At 32.3% G+C, this 19,146-nt stretch overlaps 1 protein-coding gene and 1 pseudogene across 2 annotated transcripts; one reads left to right on the top strand and one right to left on the bottom strand.

Annotated features, from left to right (window-relative positions):
• Nucleotides 1-1,941: 1,941 nt before the first annotated feature.
• LOC114277546 (transcription factor TEOSINTE BRANCHED 1) lies at nucleotides 1,942-2,610 on the top strand. The gene has a single exon (XM_082888858.1). It carries the CDS (start codon nucleotides 1,942-1,944, stop codon nucleotides 2,608-2,610), a length of 669 nt encoding a protein of 222 aa, XP_082744984.1.
• Nucleotides 2,611-2,968: 358 nt separating this feature from the next.
• On the bottom strand, nucleotides 2,969-12,557 carry LOC145798510 (large ribosomal subunit protein uL14mz-like; annotated as a pseudogene). The gene is made up of 6 exons (XR_014339475.1): nucleotides 12,258-12,557; nucleotides 9,134-9,216; nucleotides 7,626-7,708; nucleotides 6,574-6,662; nucleotides 5,352-5,725; nucleotides 2,969-3,329 (listed from the first exon to the last, which is right to left on the bottom strand). The product of XR_014339475.1 is annotated as a large ribosomal subunit protein uL14mz-like (transcript).
• Nucleotides 12,558-19,146: the final 6,589 nt, after the last annotated feature.

Genomic DNA, 19,146 nt, shown 5'->3' on the forward strand with positions numbered 1-19,146 from the left:
TTTAAACCAAAAAAGAAGAATACAGAAATCAAATGTTATATGGCAACCTGTAAATCAAAGGACACTTAGTTCTGTATTAGATAAAATTTCTGTATACAATTAATCTTTCTTTAAGACACAGTATATGTTAAAGGCTATAAGTACCAAAATTCCTAAAAACAAAACTAATCATGCTCCAGATACAAGAAATCAAAACAAATATATATATATAACCCACAAATATTTGTACACAGTGCACTCATGAAACAAAGACTGATATTACTCCATTATACGTAACTATTCACCCACAATGTAATAAAAAACATGAATATATTTATATACACAAACAACGTTAATTTTCCTGTGAATTAATTTTTTTAAACGAAAAATGAAGAAACAGATTTACAGAAGTAAACCAGTAAACAGAGGACGAGAATTTCTGTCTTAAAAATTGTTGGAAACATTTTTCGATAAAAAATTAAATTAACAGAATAATTAAATTACAATAAATAATTAAACACAGAACAAGAGATAACTCACAACTTTCTGTAGAATGAAACTTAAGAACAAATTTGTGTTTGAACACTGTGTCTTTAAGACAGAAATCTGTCCTCTCCTAAGGTGCTCGAGAATAATGAACGTCCTGCCTCCAAGATTCAACAATCACCCCAAACAGATGCAGCACAACGAACTGTTTGTACAGCGAACCAGGCTACGTGTTTCGAACTCACACATGATGCAAAATGAAGAACGGAGGAGGCTATGAAGAGAGAAGATGGAAGGAAAGGAACAAAAAAAAAAAAAACAATTGTCTTTTTTTGGAATGGAGGGTTGCTATATATATAAGCAGCGAAGTGCCATTTCCGGAACAGAGGAACGTTATGATGAACAGTCGCCAGACCGGAGGCACGACTGGTCGGAGATGGAGAAGAATTATAACCAAAAATTTTGAATCCAAAATTTCGGTATTTGAATTTTTCCCGCATAAATTATTCGAAACATTTCAAATAATTTTGGAGCAAAAAATAAGGACAAGTTTGACCCATACCCACACTCGCGCCCGCGTGTGGTGGTGGTTTTGGGTTTGTCCATAACTCCTCCTCCTACAAAACTTGAGCACCCCTTGGGGCCCAACCCAATGTTTCTAACTTAGAGCATATATACTTATAGAAACTCTTCCATGTTTTCTATGCGGGACATGGTTTAGATACCAACTCAAAGGAACCACACTAAACATATTCATGTTCATAAGGCTTCCTTCGGTATCAATTTGTCATTCACTCGAAAATGGTTTTAACCACCCGAGTATATATTCTTGTTCACCACATGGCAAGGAACGTGTTGCCACTTGGACCCGCCAAAACTAAGGTGTGGATCCAACATTAATGATAACTCAAAATTACCGAAAATTAATGGTAATAACCATTTTTCTCTAACACCTTTACCCTTGCCTAGCTTTCTCTGACCTCTTTTCAAGGCACACACTTAAATGTAACAATAATGTATTATAATGATATGTATTCTATTTTAATATTTTTGAAATATTGATAATTATTTATTTTACGATGCCAAAGCAAGATAGATTAATTTAACTCAATATTTAACAGAAATCAGATAGATTAATTTAACTCAATATTTAACAAAATTCGTAACCATGTCACTACGTGGATATTTGAAAAGTTATTATTTTAATTTTTAACTATTTTAATAAGTTAAAAATTTTATATTTAAAAATATAATTAAATCTTTTCATAATTAGATATGATATCTATAACAAAAAAAATAAAATGAAATGAACGTCATCAATGCAAAGGGACACCCCAATATCATAAAGTTTTCTCTCTCCTCCATACCCTAATTTAGATCCCAAATAGGCCCCCTCTTTCTCTCTCTCTAAAAACTGGGAGGATAAGGGAAGAAGAAAAAGCTCAAGTATTGCTGTGAGAAAGGCATGAGAGTGGTATGGAGGTGGACGAGATTCAAACGCAGGGACACAAGTTTCCAAGGATAGGTAACGGTAGAGGTGATTGTAACAAGATAGGGCAAAAGGGGGAAGAACAATATCCTGATGATGAAGAAGATGGAGAAATCAAAAGGAGCGGCGGCGGTGGGATTGAGATTGGCGGTGGCGGTGTTGGGCGGCTTTGTGCGGGGCCATCGTCTCGAATTGTTCGGGTTTCTAGGGCATCTGGTGGGAAAGATGGGCACAGCAAGGTTTGGACCTCGAAAGGGCTTCGGGATCGCCGTGTTCGCCTCTCGGTCACCACCGCTATTCAGTTATACGATCTTCAAGATCGTTTGGGTTATGATCAGCCTAGGAAGGCTGTAGAGTGGCTTCTTAAAGCTGCCGCGAAGTCCATTGATGAACTTCCTTCTATAAATACTTCATTTCCAGACACTCCTCAGCAATTGAGCGATGAAAAGAGGTCGAGTGCTGGTACTGAACAAGGGTTTGATTCGGCCGATTTGGAATTAGGTGGTGGTGATCAGACTTTTCATCATCAGAAGCACCAACAGCAACAACAACAGTATGTTTCTTTGTCGAGAGCAAGAGAGAGAAGGTTGCTAGCATGTCTTGTGATTTCTTGGGTGCTGTTTTGTTGGTGGATCATTAGTGGTGCTGTCCGGTGACACTGAAAATGAGAAATGGAATTAGAAATTGATGCGAGTTGGGCGTATTTATGGGATTTTGGGGATATGAAAGGGACTGAACCTATGTTTTGTAATGGGGGTGAAGCTTAGTTTTGTAATGTTCTGTTGTTTTGTGAAATGAGAATGAACTTGTGTTCTGTATATTTATGTTGTTAAGTGAATTGAATATTAACTCTTTTTTATTGTGATGTTTTGGTTGAAAAGGTGAAATGAAAAACTAACATAATCAATTAAACACACAATGTTTTCTAATGTAATGAAAACAAACAGGTAATTTGTGATGTAAAGTTATGTGACATGAAAATGAACATGTATTGACAACTAAACACCACCTGAATTAAACAAATTCATCATAGATAAATCATTGGCAATGACCAAAAAAAATAGTAAGAATACAAACTAACATTCAATTAATCATATAAAATAACAGCAGCAACGGTCCACAAAACAAAATCCCACAAAAGCAATTGTCTCTCTGTTACCCTTGATACACAAACAAAACAAAAGAAAAGAAAAGAAAAATTCTTGGGCTGCTACCCTTGGTTGATTGAAATGTGGGTGAGTGGGAACTAGCCTACTACCCCTGCTTGACTGACTGGAATTTGGGTGAATTGGCTCTGCCTTGCTTGATGGAGTAGGCCTTTGCATTGACATTGGCATGCTAGATGTGCTTGACTGAGTGCACTTGGCCTTCTAACCTGCATGTTCAAACCAAGAGTATTCGTTATTCCTTTATCATCAATGTTTACTTTGAACATTTCAGTTTTATTTCAACCCTCAAAAGAAAATATATATAAAGATTTAAGACCCAGAAAAGGAAAACTATGATGCCTTTCAATTGAAATATGCTCAATATGAGTGAAAAATTCAGAAACTTGTTCTAATGGAGTCTAAAGCACATTTGAATATAATAATATGCTGTAAGATTCAAACTAGAAAATAATTATTTGAATCTCTTAATTTGAGACACAAATGATGAGAACAAATTAAGATTCGAACTAGGAAATAATGGAGTCTAAAGAACTCTGGATATGGACATATACCAGTTGTTAGAAGTTGAAGATACGAATCAAAAGCACAAAAATCCAAACAAAGGGTAGATGCATAGACCCTTTACGGATTACCCAAAACAGGACCAGAAAGCATCAAATTCTACTTGAATTATACAAGAACTGAAATGCGTAGAGTCTCTAAACAGTGCTCCTAAATTGGGTTTTTGATAGAACCTTGGAGAGCATCAAATGTTTGCTTAAATTCTCCAAAGAAAAACCAAATTCACCAAATCGGTACTTGTAGAAATGGTATTGGAAGAATCAAATTCCTATTTTATAGATCACAGACCAATTTACAGAGCTAGCAGGCTAGAGATAGAAAGTAAAAACCCTAGTTTCAAAAATTAAAGGCAAAATCCAAACCCAAACAGTCACAATTTATGATTTTGAACAGAAATTGAAATCAAAACAAAAACCCTAGTTTTGTGATATCGGGTTTACTTGAGATTCTTGTTGTTCTGGTCGATAATGAGGAGCAACTAACCAAATCTCCGGTGTCAGTTGAGATGTGTCGGCTCCGGTTGCTCGGTGTTAAGTGTGAGCGAAGAAGAGGGATGAGAGAGTGTGTTTTGAAGAAGCGTCGGTTGAGATGTGTCGGCTCCGATTGCTCAGTGTCAAGTGTGAGCGAAGAAGAGGGATGAGAGAGTGCATTTTGAAGAGAGGAGAGAGAACAATTATCACAATGGGTCTGGTCGGAGAGAAAGATAGAGAGGAGAGAGAAAACGTGCACGTGTTTTTTTTTGGAGTGGGTTTTGGAGAGAGAGTGGTTGCCAACGCTTTCTATCAAATTCAGGCCATTCGAGCCATAAATTTCGAGCTACCAGGCTTTATTCAAAACCTAAAGGGCGTGACAAATGGTAACAGAGCAAACCCTGTCCAAACCTAACTACTTTTCCTTGCATGATTTTACTTCTAGTGTCTTTGTACTTAATAGTCTACGTATTTTCATATCCTTTTTTGCACTTCTATTGCCTCCAAAATCATCTTTTGAAAGACAAGCTTAGACTGAGCAAGCACTGCTAATGGAGGGTTTTTTGACAGGTATAGAAGTGAATGGAATCGATCAACGAAAAGTACACATAATAATGGGTGTTTGGAAAGTTGCTATTTTAGTAGGCTAAAATTTTTGTGTTTGGGAAGATGATTGAATTTTCTTGCAGTTGGATGTGACGTTTGTGAGAGAAAAAGTGAAATGATTATGCGTTTGAAGTGACATTTTGTCTTATTGGCTATTTTAGCCTATTTTATCTTTTAGTGCTATTTTAGCCAAAAAAGCTAAAAAGCCTTCTTCCCAAACACCCCCATAATTTAATCTCCATTAATGAAATCCACAGAGGGATAGAGTAACTAGAAACCTGACTTCTGAGTACAAAGTGAACCTTTAAAGTTATTGGGTCAAATTTTAACCGCCAAACTAGTACCCTTATTAGTGGAATCCATCAACTAAACATGAAAGTAAATTTTAAACGATGTGCAATTTACAACAAATTTTGGCAAAATACCCTAATTCCATAAGAATAATATCCATAAACAGGTTTTGACATATGATTAAACAGCAATGCAGATCTCAGCTTGTTGTGAAGAAAATCTACTTTCTTGCACCTTTCATGTGTCACAGAAAGGATGGGAAAATTAGACAGAAAGTCTCAAACAGCAAGAGATCCATACCTCAGGCAATATGCTCCGCAAGACTAAGAATCTTGACATGCTTTTTCTTCCTTAGCTCGTGTGGGACTGGCCCAAATACTCTGGTTCCTATTGGCTCGCCTTGCTTGTTGACAAGCACCACAGCATTGTCATCGAACTTGACCTCACTCCCATCACAACGGCCCCGCGGCATGGCAGCACGCACGACAACGCCATAAACAACATCTCCTTTCTTCACTTTGCCTCCAGGTTGGGATTCCTTTACTGATGCAACTATCGTGTCCCCCAGTCTCGCCCCTTTCTTCCCCTTCAGAGCTTGTATGCACATCACTCGTTTTGCCCGAGTTGTCCACAACTTTAAGATTGGTCCTCATCTGTATGAAAGTCCTGCATTGCTGCACAAGTGAAAAAAAAGAAAAAAAGAAAAAAGAGATTTCAAAAATGGATATATTAAAGTAGGTCACGACAAGTCACGACATCAAAGATTATTGGAGACTACTCGCATTGCTCTGTCATCAAGAATTGGTTAATTAATGACTAACTATTCAAATTAACCAGTGAAAATGACCAAGGGAGCCTTGAGACCATGGCATACATGGTGTTTTATGTTTTAAGGATATCAATCTAGTTAATTAACGAAATTCATCTTGGGCCAATTGAAGAAATATGGCAAGCAATTAAGAATTTCATCAGATAAATAACCAAGAAAAACCCTTCAATTTGATGGGCATTTATGAGCGGCCTCTTCTTACATGCACTTAAAAGAAACTCAAAAGTTATACTCTTGGCATTACCCAGTCATGGTATAAAATTCGATCTATAAACAAGACCTTATCCCAACTATTTCAGGTTGTCAACCTGGCTGAATTTACACCATTTCAGCATGCCAATAGACGTTAAAATCTATGTTAACCCATGCACAGTACTTCACAAGAACATACAAAAACCACCCTCTAAAGTTTCCACTTTTGAAAGACCATATGACACAAGTTTTCACACACTTTCCGAAATAAATTAAAATATATTATCACGACTAAATAAAGAAACCAAAGGGAAAATATAATTTTTGCAAGGCCTTGCCAACAAGTATTTAAGCAATGATAATGAGTCGCGCCAAGAAAGCCAGCAAAAAAAAAATCAGCACCTTGCATCAAAGATAAATGCATGAAAACCAAGGGCCACAATACAATGAGAAATGAAACGTTAAAGGTGAAAGAAACATCAAATAAAGAAACACACTGACCTGAAACAAGAACTCACTGCATGACATCTCATGTGGCGTTCCCTGTACACCAAGATTGTTGCCAAGGCCTCCCAACAATGAACGGGCAGCTAATTTTGTTGACCAACACATTAAATAAAACACAGACAGCAATCAGGGATTAGGAAACATGTGTGCAAGACAAACTACAGCATAAAAGGTAAAACTAATTTCAATTTTAATTTGTGAGAATAGGGGTATTAGCCACAAATGCAGTTTATGCCACAGTCCAGGTCACACAATGCATCCAAACATAAAGTTAACCCAACATCGACCACTAGACAGATGATCCAATCTGTATTATGCTGGTATGTTTCTGCATCCAATCACCCACATTAGCCACAGAGTAATGAAATGACATCACCTGCAGAAGCCATATCACATCCCGACATCATGTGAAGCAATTGTTTTCCCAAGATCAAAGAAGCCACATGAGTAAGCATGCAATCAGTTGAACTGAAGCATGCCCATGCTCATGTTCTGCAACTGATTCTGATGGGATGAATTTCAATAGACTACACAATGAGTTGTGGTGGCCTCTACTCTAGATTTCATGCTCTCAAGCAATTTCTATAGTAGCTTGATTTCATCAATTTAGGCACACAACAGATCTCTACATACCGTTAAGCAAAGCTTATTAGGTCTATTGAATCTATAATCTTTGGTCGATATACACATCTTGCTAGGTTAATTAACAGTTCAGTTAGTCCCAAGAAGCATCAGGCAAAGCTTGAACAAGTAGAGCAGAGACGCTGAACTGGGGTAGAGACCAAGCTGAGCGTAACAATTTCAACAAAGAAAATATTTAATAGCTGAGTCCTAACCTTTGAACCAGTGGCCCCAATTACTAGAACCCAAAGAACAAACTTTCATGAACAAAAATATTTGAAGTACAATAGACTAAGAAATTAATTACTAGAACACTTGAGGAAATGAAATTAACTACCGATAACTGTCATACTAAATGTAATGTCAACTAACTCAAAAATACAAACCAGTCAGTCACCACTTCAAAAACTATAAAGCTCACATACCACGCAATGATTTGGAAGGGAAAGCTGCAGCCATCTTTGCACCTAATTGCTGTGCCAATAAAACCAACAGTCCCCAATTTTCCCTGTCAAAGTGAAATAAATGCCAATTACATCAAATCTTCAATTTTTACGATGAGAAATACATTCATAAAAATAGTCATATTTACAAAAACAGTACTAATGACATTTCTTCCAAAGACAACATGCGCTCTATATGCTTGGGTTAATTAACCACAATTTAACAAAAAGGGTCAAGACATGATCCTAGAAATCTTATCCAAAAGCAAAATCATTAACAAAAATAAAGAATTTGTTTAAAATGAATTGTTGCCTGAAATTGAACAACCATGATTGAAAGCATGAGAATAAAAACAAAGAAATCCTCATATTCTCTTCTTTTCTCTGGTCAACTAGGTTGTGCTTGGTTCATAGATTTGGGTAGCAATTTGGAAAGGGAAAAGATGCGTGAAATGTGAATGAAATATAACTACATTTCACACACTTTTTCTCTTTTCCTTTCTAAATCCCTATCCAAATCTATGAACCAAATAGAGCCTAAAGGGGTGTGTAATGTGAATGAAATATAGCTACATTTCACACACCTTTTACACACTTTCTCTCTTTCCTTTTCCAAATCCCTAACCAAATCTATGATCCAAACATAGCCTAAGGCTCAGTTTGTTTAGAATAAAATAGGTAGAAAGTGAAAGAACGAGAAAAAAAAAAAAACTTATATGAGTTTGTTTAGCTTGAAAGTGGTAGAAAGTATAAGAAAACTAATTTTCTTGTACAACCCATCTTAGCATTGTAATTAATTTTTTATTTCTTGCTAAAAATACAAGAAAACACAAGAAAAATTGAATGTGTGAGTTATCTATAACTAAACTTTTAGATTTTTCTATATTTTTCTTACAAAATTTTCATCTTAATCAAATGCTTGTAAGAAAATATATTTTCTTTTCTTTCACTTCATTTTCTTTTACTTTCACTTTCTACCAAATTTTCTTTCTAATCAAACAGAGCCTAAAGAAAAATCCTCATCTTCCCTATTATGTTTAAAGACATTTTTTCCAAAAATATTTACTCATGACAGAGAAAAATCATTTTAATAAATAATCACTCTGATAGGCCAAAGAATTACACTAATAATCCCTCTTTTCATAATTTAATATCATTGTAACAAAGCAATTTGTAGTACAATAACAAATTATAACATTAACAACCAAAAATGAAGTCAATATCACAGTATGCACTCAAAAAACAGGTTTTAGCAATTGATGAATAGTTCATTCATAACAAAACCAAACATTCAATATATATGTAAATTAAGACAAAGATGAAAAATAAACTAGATGATGCATTCTCATTAATTCAATTTACGATCTGATTCGAATTTGAAAGCTCTAATCGAAACAAAAGGCTGATATGTTGGGAGTATAAGAAAATGATATGAGAAAGAAGAATCTGAACTTACAAAGATAGAAGCGTTGAGAAAGAGACAAACAGACCTTGAATCCTCCTCCTCAGTCTGCGATGACGGCAGTGGCGGTGGCGGTGGCGGTGGCGCTACAGCAGAGAAACCCTGAAACTGCTGCGTACTTGGAAGAAAGAGTGAATGACTGCTGAAAGTGTGTGCATCTTCAGATCCATTAATTTAAGGGTATACAACCCGGCCCAAAAGGGTAAGTTATAGGTCCAACCCATATATCCATATGCATATGATGTCAAACAAAATAAAACACTCTAGATGGTGTGACTTATGTATCAGTAAGCCTATAATGTGTTCAGAAATGAGACAACAAATAATCTTTCAATGTAAATTAATAGAAACCATATAGAGGCATTCCTAAAACAACTCTAAATTAATCAAATCAGATTGGAAATAAAGAGCATCTATGAATAAAAAACAAAAGGCCAAAAGAGCATCTATGAATAAAAAACAGAAGCCCAACTTTATAAACACAAAGAAAATAATCAGATTTTTAATTAAGAGATTATTATGTTTAAGGCAACATATTTGAAACTTATCCGAGCCAAGTTCATTAATTGAAAAAATATATATTCAAAAGTCTTTGTACAATAACTTATTTTATATTAGCCAAAAATTATAAGGAGAATCATTGAACAGTGGGATAGGGAAAAAAAAAATTATACAAACATTGGAGGTACTAAAACATTGCTGGAGTAAAAACTCTAAGTTGCACCCCTCCATATTTTTTTTTGGGGGGGTCTCACTATTCAATAACTCCCCCAAAATTATATATATAAATATATATACAAACATAATTTGCAAAAATGGGTAAGTACTATAATAAGAGATGAAAACCCTCATACCATGTCTAATTGTCCAATTATACATAAACAATTTGTCAATAACACTCCTAGAGGTAATGGCTACTTCCACCAATGCCTAATATGGATGATACATCATATTGATTAAACGATTCAATGGCATCAAAAATATTATTTTGTAGTTGAAGCTATTTATACATCACAAACTATCATTATTTATGTTTGAATCAGATTTTATTTTACTGTCAATTGAATCAGATTTTACTTACTATCGACTGAATCAGATTTTACAAATATAGTGCAAGCCAGGGAGAGTAGGGATGGCAATGGGGTGGATATTAATTTCCCATCACCATTCCCCTATAATAAATCTTTCCCATTTCCCATGGGTACTACCCTCCCCATCTCCTAATGGGTTTGGATTTTCCCCAATCCAACCTGACCATTTTTTTTTTTAAAGGTTCACAACCAAAACTAAATATACATTCAATCTTATTTTATTTTATTTGGCTCAACAACAAAATCAAATACACATTAATTAATTAATTAAAAAGTTTGTTTTAAAATAATCAAATATATAATTTTGAGACAATCAAATAAGTTTTTAGTAATTAAAAAAAAATGTAGAAGAACCTGTCTGAAGAAGGTGTTATAAGACTCAGATCAAATTGCATCAGGGCATAAATACGGAATTGCATTAGGGCATAAATAACCCATTTCAAAAACAAATGATAGCATTTAACTCTGTTCAATGAAATTTGACAACTGCACAAGCTAGGAGATATTGTACACTTTGTTGTTTAGGGTCTTTATAAAAGCACATTCTCTAACAATGATATATATAAGTGAGCAATTAGATCAGTGTACCATTGGATATTAGATGAAGGCACAAAATCTATATAATTCAACTTACTATGTAATATTATCACATTTCTACATCATGTATGATTGAAGGCACAAAATCTATATATTTCAAATAAATATGTAATATTATCACATTTCTACATTATGTAATGGTTGAGTTAATATTCAAAATACCACTGTTGAAAACAACATGCTACTATAAACAAAACATGAAATTCACTATGTTTTTTTAACATTTTGCCAATATGGTTAATCTTGATCAAGTAAATATGTTAAAATCATGTTAGGCTTATGCAAATCACTATTACATTTGGTGCCAAAGGATAACATTATGAGATCTAAGGAACATTCACTGCTTTCAGCCCAGTGCTTTCATCACTTCGTTACTCAAGAGTCAACCCTCTCCAATTCATTCTTTCCCCCATTAGTTTGAGCTCCTCTAGGATATTTCCTAATTTAGTTTCAGAAAGCATTTTCTTCTTTTCTCCTGAATTTTCTATCCAGCCTCTGCTGGTTGTGTATGCCAGATTATACCCTGAAAAGCAATCGTGATAAAATTTCAACAAATTTTTGTGACTCCAATTTTCACCTAAGAAAGATTTTTTCTACATCATCATTTCTGATGACCCAACTATCAAATTTCTTTTTGCCACTCTCACCTACTTTTCAAATTCTTTATACATTCTGCAACATCTTATCTGCTTTGAAGTCGCAGGGAGTTTTGCTTTGGAATGATTTGAAATTTACAGCTACGTCATGACCACATGCCCATATATGCAGACCAGGATAGTAAACCAAAGAAACATACAAATCAAAAGTTACAATTCCCTTTAACAGCTGAAATGAATATTTCTTCAAGTTCCATCTACCCAACTGGATCAGCTGCGTTCAATAGCTATTGTTCATTGACTGACTATGTTCAACTGGCTTAGTCATACATGTCAACCACAGCTATGCCTCTACGTTTTGGATTCAATCAACCTTCAAAAACCTTGGGACATACGGATATGATTAAAATGCAAGTGTCTTACTATATTCTTCTTAGAAACGCTTAACCACTTCCCTTTATGTGTGTTCCAAAATACTGGTACTTTCTTAACGAAATGTACAAAATGCAGCTTTTTGTCTCTTTCAAACAATGAAAATGACTCTAATTTGTCACGCAGTCAAACAAATTGCACATCCAAATTCTAGTCTACTGCAGCTTTTTGTCTCTTTCAAACAAACACACAAACACATGGTGGGTGTGCAAAAACCACTTACAAAATGCACACAATTGCAAATTCTCAACAGAAATACTAGTTATCGTACTGATTTCACAACTTCACCTACAGACTTAAAACCAAATAAAACCCCTTAAAGTTATTGGCAAAAAAAACGTGAAAATTCCAACAAACTAGCCCTGAACTAAGAATCAACATAACCCAATAGGCACCAAGAAAAATGAGTTCAAATAGTAGAAGAAAAGTGGAGTACCAAGTTGGCGAAGAACTTCTGATACAGCAGAGAGGGTTCAAAAGCGAAAGTTCTTCTTTTTCTCTGCAGAGATTTTCGATTCCGAAACCGACAAAAAGTGTGGGTCTTGGGTTGATTCTTGAAAGAGTGAGAAGAGGCTGAATTGATGGAATGTGGAGCAGCTAAAGGAACTAAAAATGATTCATAAAAATCTACTAAACAAACGCAGAGAACGAGAGAAAAAGAGGGAACGAGAACCCTCAACACAACATATGTGAAATGGGCGGGTGCCCATTCCCGACCCATATCATATGCATCACTTAATTAATCCGATGGAAAAAAAGCAAAAAATTCATATATTTGAGTTGCCAAAAACAAAAAGTTACGAAAGATAAAAAATTTAATTTTTAAAAATTTAAATTTAAAAAATTAAAATCAAACATACTGATTTATACCTAAGGTACAAAACGATGTAGTGTTATGTTCGTCTTATGTTTTTTTGCGACAACAACTAAATATTTATGAAATTTTTTTTTTTTGATAGGCAGGAATGAAAGGGGCCAAAACAGGAAAAAGGAACAGTGGGGAATAAAAGGATAAAAAAAAATGATAGGCAGGAATGAAATCGGCTAAAATGGAAAAATAAAAAATAAAAAATAAATAAAAGAAAAGTGGAAAATAAAAGGATGTAGGGTAATTGAGACGGTATATGTGCCAAAGTAAAAAACTAACTTTTGAGATGGCAAATTCTCTTGACTCAAATAATTATATGAAAATGTTTTTTTATTTTATTTTTAAGACAGTCATTTTTGCTGATGTCAATTCAATACTTTTGCGATGACAATTGTTACCAAAGCAAATTATTATACTCAAATACTCATTTTTCTTGTAGTGTGGTGGTCAGTGGTGGTGACCGAAGGTGGTAGGTGAGAGGAGAAACTAAAAATTTATTTTAAAAACAAGTGAAAATAAGACAATATTTTAGTATTTTGAATTTCCTATATTCAAAATGTTAAGTTATATATATGTGAAAGGTATTTAAAATAAAAATTAATTATCCCTAAGGGCCATCCAAGTCAGTAAGTGGGTAAGCAAGCTCCCCGTGTCATTGATGATGAGTTCAAATCCCATTCTTTTGGTTAATTTATTAATTGACCATATTTGATTTGATTTTCATAAATTTATATTAATTTTTTTAAAATAACTAAAATTTGGTTTCATGAAAAAATAAAAAATAACAATTAAAAGTATTTATCATTTTTATATAGCTTTATCACTTTGGAGGGTAAAAATAAATTTTAAAATAAAATTTTGATATTTATTTTTATCAAATTAATTTCTTTTTTTTTTTTAATTTTAAAAATCATAGAATGAAACCAAATAGGGCCAAAATCTCTTAATTTTGAATTTGCTTTCATGGGTAGATCCAAAAGATTTTGTCCAACAATGGTGGGCCCAGTATGAGGTGGATAGGCCCATATACAACTGGGCTTCCTCACTAACAAATTAGATGTGAGCCAAACCTGTATTGTCTCATCCACCAAAGGAATAAAAATACATTACAGATCCAATTTTTTTTTAACAGAAAAAGTTAATATGAATTTGATTAGAAACTTTGCCTTTTTTTTTTCTTTTTTCTTTTTGGGTGAAATCATTTATTTTTATTTATTTTTGGATACATGGGAGACTACTGACAAAGTTAAAGTCTTTTTTTGTGACAAAGTTTGAACACATACTCAAAATTGAAAAATATTCATCAAAGACAAAGCAAAAATAAGTCAACTTATTAGCTGCAGCCAAATGAAGTCACAAAATTAATTACAAAAATATCGAGATTGATCTCAGTAAAACAATCTTTTTAATGACGAATTTCAATCATTTGGTATGTATAATTAGAATTATTTTTTGTGATTAGGGCAAGTTAGGGAAGTTATAATAATAGCTAAGAAGTCACTAAAATTTTTAAAAAGTCTAAGAATTATACAAAAAATGTCAAAAATTTTCTCATTTATATTTTTCGCACATTTTTTTTTATAAAAAGTCAAAAAATATTTCTAAACATACTAATTTTCTTCACCTTATATTTTAACTAAAAAACTAAAAAAAAAATTCAAATAACCTATTCCTAAACCAATATGTATCTCTAAATGTGCTAAATCATTTTTAGATATTGAAAATCAAAATTGTCAAAATTTAACCAAGCCAGCTCATTTAACCTTGGAATGACTGATTGTGGAAATTTGCCTACCAAGGTTTGACTCAAATTCTAGTTAAGCCCACCAAAGTGTTAGATAATATTCAAAACTCCAAAAACTTATATTAGTGTCTAAGTGTGTTGGCCTAAAAATTGAAAAAAGCTAATAATTTTTTGTTCTTCATCCAAAAAAGTTAGTTAATGTTGAAATGTACCTTCCTCATTACCACTTTGGTGGACTTTGATAAGATGCTCAAATTTGGCTTGAAGTGAAGAACACATTGGAGAAAACAATAAAAACAAACAAACAAAAGAAGAAAAATACAAGTGAGGAAATATTTAATTTTATTTCCAATGAATGAATGTTAATAGAGATTCTACTTCTATTTGCATTTTTATTTTTTCATAATTACTTTTACTATCTTTTTCAATAGTTTACAATTTTTAAACAATAATACAAGAAAAGTATTAGAGACTCACAATTTAACTTTCATAATTTACTCATAATGACATGATAATAAAGTTGAGATTTATAAAATTGAATTCATGACAAATTAAAATTGACACATAATCTATCATGTCAATATAGATAAAACTATGAGACTCAAATTATAGGTCTCATTTTTTTTAATCCAAAATACAACAAAAAACTTATTAATATGCACACACATGTTAAAATATCTTTAATTATTTATATAATTTTTTATTACACACCCATTTATACAAAATATACAAACATTTTAGCGTCCCATGCTACGTTAACTTGAAAGTTAAATCTTTTTTTTCAAATTTAATAATGTATCAGTCTATTAGACTATTTAAAGCAATTCTCTCTCTCACTCATGTTTTTTCTAATCATCAATCAATAATAATTTTTACATATCATTGAATCTAAAAAATAAAATTAAAAAAATAGACTTATATATTTTTTAATCTAGTACAATATTAAAAATGACACGTGAAGGTTAAAAAAACAATAGTAAATATATATTACATGTTCTCGAGAATTAGGTTGGATCGGGTAGTCTCTCATCCATTACACGTCCGCACTTAGACGAATTGAGAAAAATTAATTTGCATCCGTCCATTTAGTTAGCGGATGAGGATTGAGCGGGCAGTACGTGTGGGTGGATGCATATTGATTTGGCAGTATAAACTTTTTTCCAGACTACTTTTTGTTGGAAATTGTAGAAAAATTCTGGGTAAAACTAAAATTTTTTCTCAAGTTTGGTCTATTTTTTAGGTGGGCCCCGAGTGTTGATTTACTCGGGTCAAAGTGGTAACGCGTTCTATGCCGCGTTGTGATTCACGTGGTATATTTAGTTGCTCAAAACCATTACCGAGTGAATGGGAAATTGAAGCCAAAGTGTGCTCCATGGAAATGGAGTTTTGGTGGAAATTCCTTAAGGTTGTAAATTGGCTTGTCCCACATTGATTTGGTGAGAAGTTTTGAAAGGGTTTATAAGGCTTGGGTGAGATACTTGGGGTGTGCCCCAAGGGGTACCCAAGTGTTTTAGAGGGAGAGGTTATGGGCTAGACCCATTGGACCCAAAAATCACCACACGCGTGGGTGCGTGGTGTGTGGTTGGGTTGGGCTTCTAATCTTTTTGGGCCAAAAACATTTGAATTTAATTTTATTTTTTGGTAAAATAAAATCCAGAATTCAAATTAAACTGATTTGGATTTTCTGTACATCCAAACAGGGCCCTTCCCGTTTTCAAACAGAAATAAACTAGTTTGGAATTAGTGCACACCCAAACAGGGCCCTTCCCGTTTTTTGCTACATGTTTGAATTATTAACATATTCAAATCTGTTTGAATTCAAAACCAACAGGTATCATACCTGTTCAATTTAAAACCAAGAGCCACCTTTACATCTATAAATAGGACCACCCTCATTTGATGTTTTTAATTCAGAAATTTCGTATTTCACCTCTGCTTATTCTATTCTTCATTTCATTGCATTTTATTTCTGAAAGAAAGAGTGTAAACACTTAGTGTGTTCGTAAGGCAAACAATTTGTAGTGCTGCTATTGTTTGTGGTAGATCATTTCATCCTGGGAGATAAACGTCCAAATTCTGAAAGCACCGTGGAAAGGACGAATCTGTCTTAAGGACACAGTGTCAAACACTGGACTTGATCAGTTTATAATTCGAAGAAATTAAATCAAGTAAGTTATTTAATTAATTTTTGTGTTATTGTTATTTATTTAAATCAGATTTTAATTTTGTTTTTGTAACAAAATAAAATTTATTTTATTTATTTATTTATTATTTTGAGTTTGATTTTTGTAATCAAACAAATTCTCTCATTTTCTTTATTTCTTTAAATTCTAATTGTTGTTTTGTACACAATAGAATTAAATCTTTTAAATACAGTGAAGATTGTCCAACACTTTTTTCAATAATTATTTATTATTTTGTGTCCAAAATTTTTTATTCTTTATTTTTTTATAATAAAATAAATGGCCAACTTTTATATTTTATAAATAGTATAATTACTAAATAAAAGGTTATTTTTTAACAAATAAAACATAAAAATATAATTTCATTTTCTTAAGAGTGTTGGCAGATTAGTGTGACTCGAGTGACCTCTCATTTACCATTTGTTCAACCTATGGTGGATTGAGAAAAATATATTATATCTATCCGTTCGAATTATTAAAATTGTCCATTTTATAGCGGATTGATTCGAATCATTTAATTTTAAGAGATCGGGTGCATGTTATATTAAGAGGCAAAAATGGTAGTAGGGTTCTCTTACCGTGTGTGCCCCTAGATATCATATATACTTTTATCATAAAATGTGTAATTTTTTAACAAATTGATGCAATAAAATATATCATAATTAAATTATAAATTTTTATAATATTAAGGGTAAATTAGAAATACACCTCTTGAGATTTGCTTAAAATATGAATTATCCCTTATGGTTGAAAAATTACAAATACCTTCCTGTCCGAATTTTTTATTTAACATAATTAATTGAAAAAGAAAAATTTCTAATTGTTCATCTATACAATAATAAAATTATCTGAATTATTAATTGAAATAAAATTTTAACCTTATTAAAAACTGTTAATTAACTTGATAATTTAATAATAAAATGACCTATTTATTATGAAATTAAAAATCTTATGAAACATAATATAATTTTTAGAATTACAAGAATAATTTATAATTTAGATAAATTTCAAAATATATATTTATAATTTACGTTAATATTAATCATAAAATTTTCAATATTTTATTACTTTAATTTATAACGAAATTACACATTGGGCTATTTTGGGAAGTTGGCTTTTAGCCACTGTTTTTGGTTTGTAGCAAAAGCTAAAAGTTGGCTTTTTTGTCTTTTTTTTCATTTGGGAAATTGGTTTTTAGCTAACGGTGAAATTACAATTTTACCCTAATGGGTCAAAATGTGTTACATAGGTGAAGTTGTAAATATTTTAAATAAATTGGGATAGTTTGGTCATTTTATTATGATTTGACATCATAGACAAACATTAATAAAAAAAGTCAAAAGTCACTTTTTATCAACTTCCTAAATCATTTGTCTAAAAAAGTCAAAAACTTAATTAAAAGTTAAAAAATTACTTTTTACCATCTTCCCAAAATAAGCCATTATATAATAGAAAATAAATGATAAAAAAGAAAAAGAAAAAAGAGTCCATACTCTGATGCTTCACGAAGACCGCGACACGTGGTCTCTGTCTTCTTCATCGAGAAGTCCAGCCCAACGCATTGGTTGATTACACGCCTGACTCTTCTCTCAGACCAGGACACGTGCCTTTGCCTCCCCTTCTCTCTCTAAGGAGTGATTTGAGAAATTAATTAAAAGTTAATTTTAAAATTTTTTTATGTATAAAAAATATGAAATATGATGTAATTAAAATTGGATTAAAAATTAAAAGTTAACTTTTAACTGAGTTGCCAAATTGTCCCTAAAATTACACACACGTCACACTATCAATTGTGTCACCTAAGTTTATTTTTATTTTTATTTTTATTTTTTAATTTTTTTTTACAAACATTAATATGTTAATATAATTAAATTACAACTAATATAATTAAATTACAACTAAAATAGCTTGCCTTTGTTTTATTAGTTCGAATCTCCAATCTCTTTCTCATCACATTGGTCATCTATTTATTTATATATACCCGGTTTGAAAATTAATTATTTTAATTAATTTTTTAAAATTTTATAAAAATATGTAGAAAAATAAATAATAGTGTGACAATAAAGTGTGTTTTTGGCGAAAAGCTATGGTTGCCAAACGGGTATAAAGTAAACAAGTCATTTGATGTTCAAACTTTTTTTCTTATGCTTATATATCTAAGAAAAAATAAAAAAATAAATATTGATGTACTAAAAGGGATTTGAACTTAGGGGGATGCACCAATAAATTTCAAATTAATAACTTATACACTGTTTAGTTCTAAAAGTTTTCTTATAGACTGAAAGGTCCCATTACAATGTTTCAAACATCAGATTAATGTTTCGAACATTAGATTTCGAACATCAGATTAATGTTTCGAACATTAGATTTTGAACATCAGATTAATGTTTCAAACATTAGATTGATGTGCAAATGAGACTAAATGGAGCATAAGAAAACTTTTAGGACTAAATGGTTCAACTTTTCAGAAACTAGGACTTATGGATAAATTTTCCTTGAACTTAAGACTATTAATCAAATAAATAATACT

The sequence above is a fragment of the Camellia sinensis genome, chromosome 9 (assembly GCF_055761805.1).
Source record: "Camellia sinensis isolate YWXY chromosome 9, ASM5576180v1, whole genome shotgun sequence".
Lineage (NCBI taxonomy): Eukaryota > Viridiplantae > Streptophyta > Magnoliopsida > Ericales > Theaceae > Camellia > Camellia sinensis.

Coding starts and splice junctions, on each gene's coding strand:
- LOC114277546 (XM_082888858.1), top strand. CDS start 1,942: ATGGAGGTGGACGAGATTCAAACGCAGGGACACAAGTTTCCAAGGATA.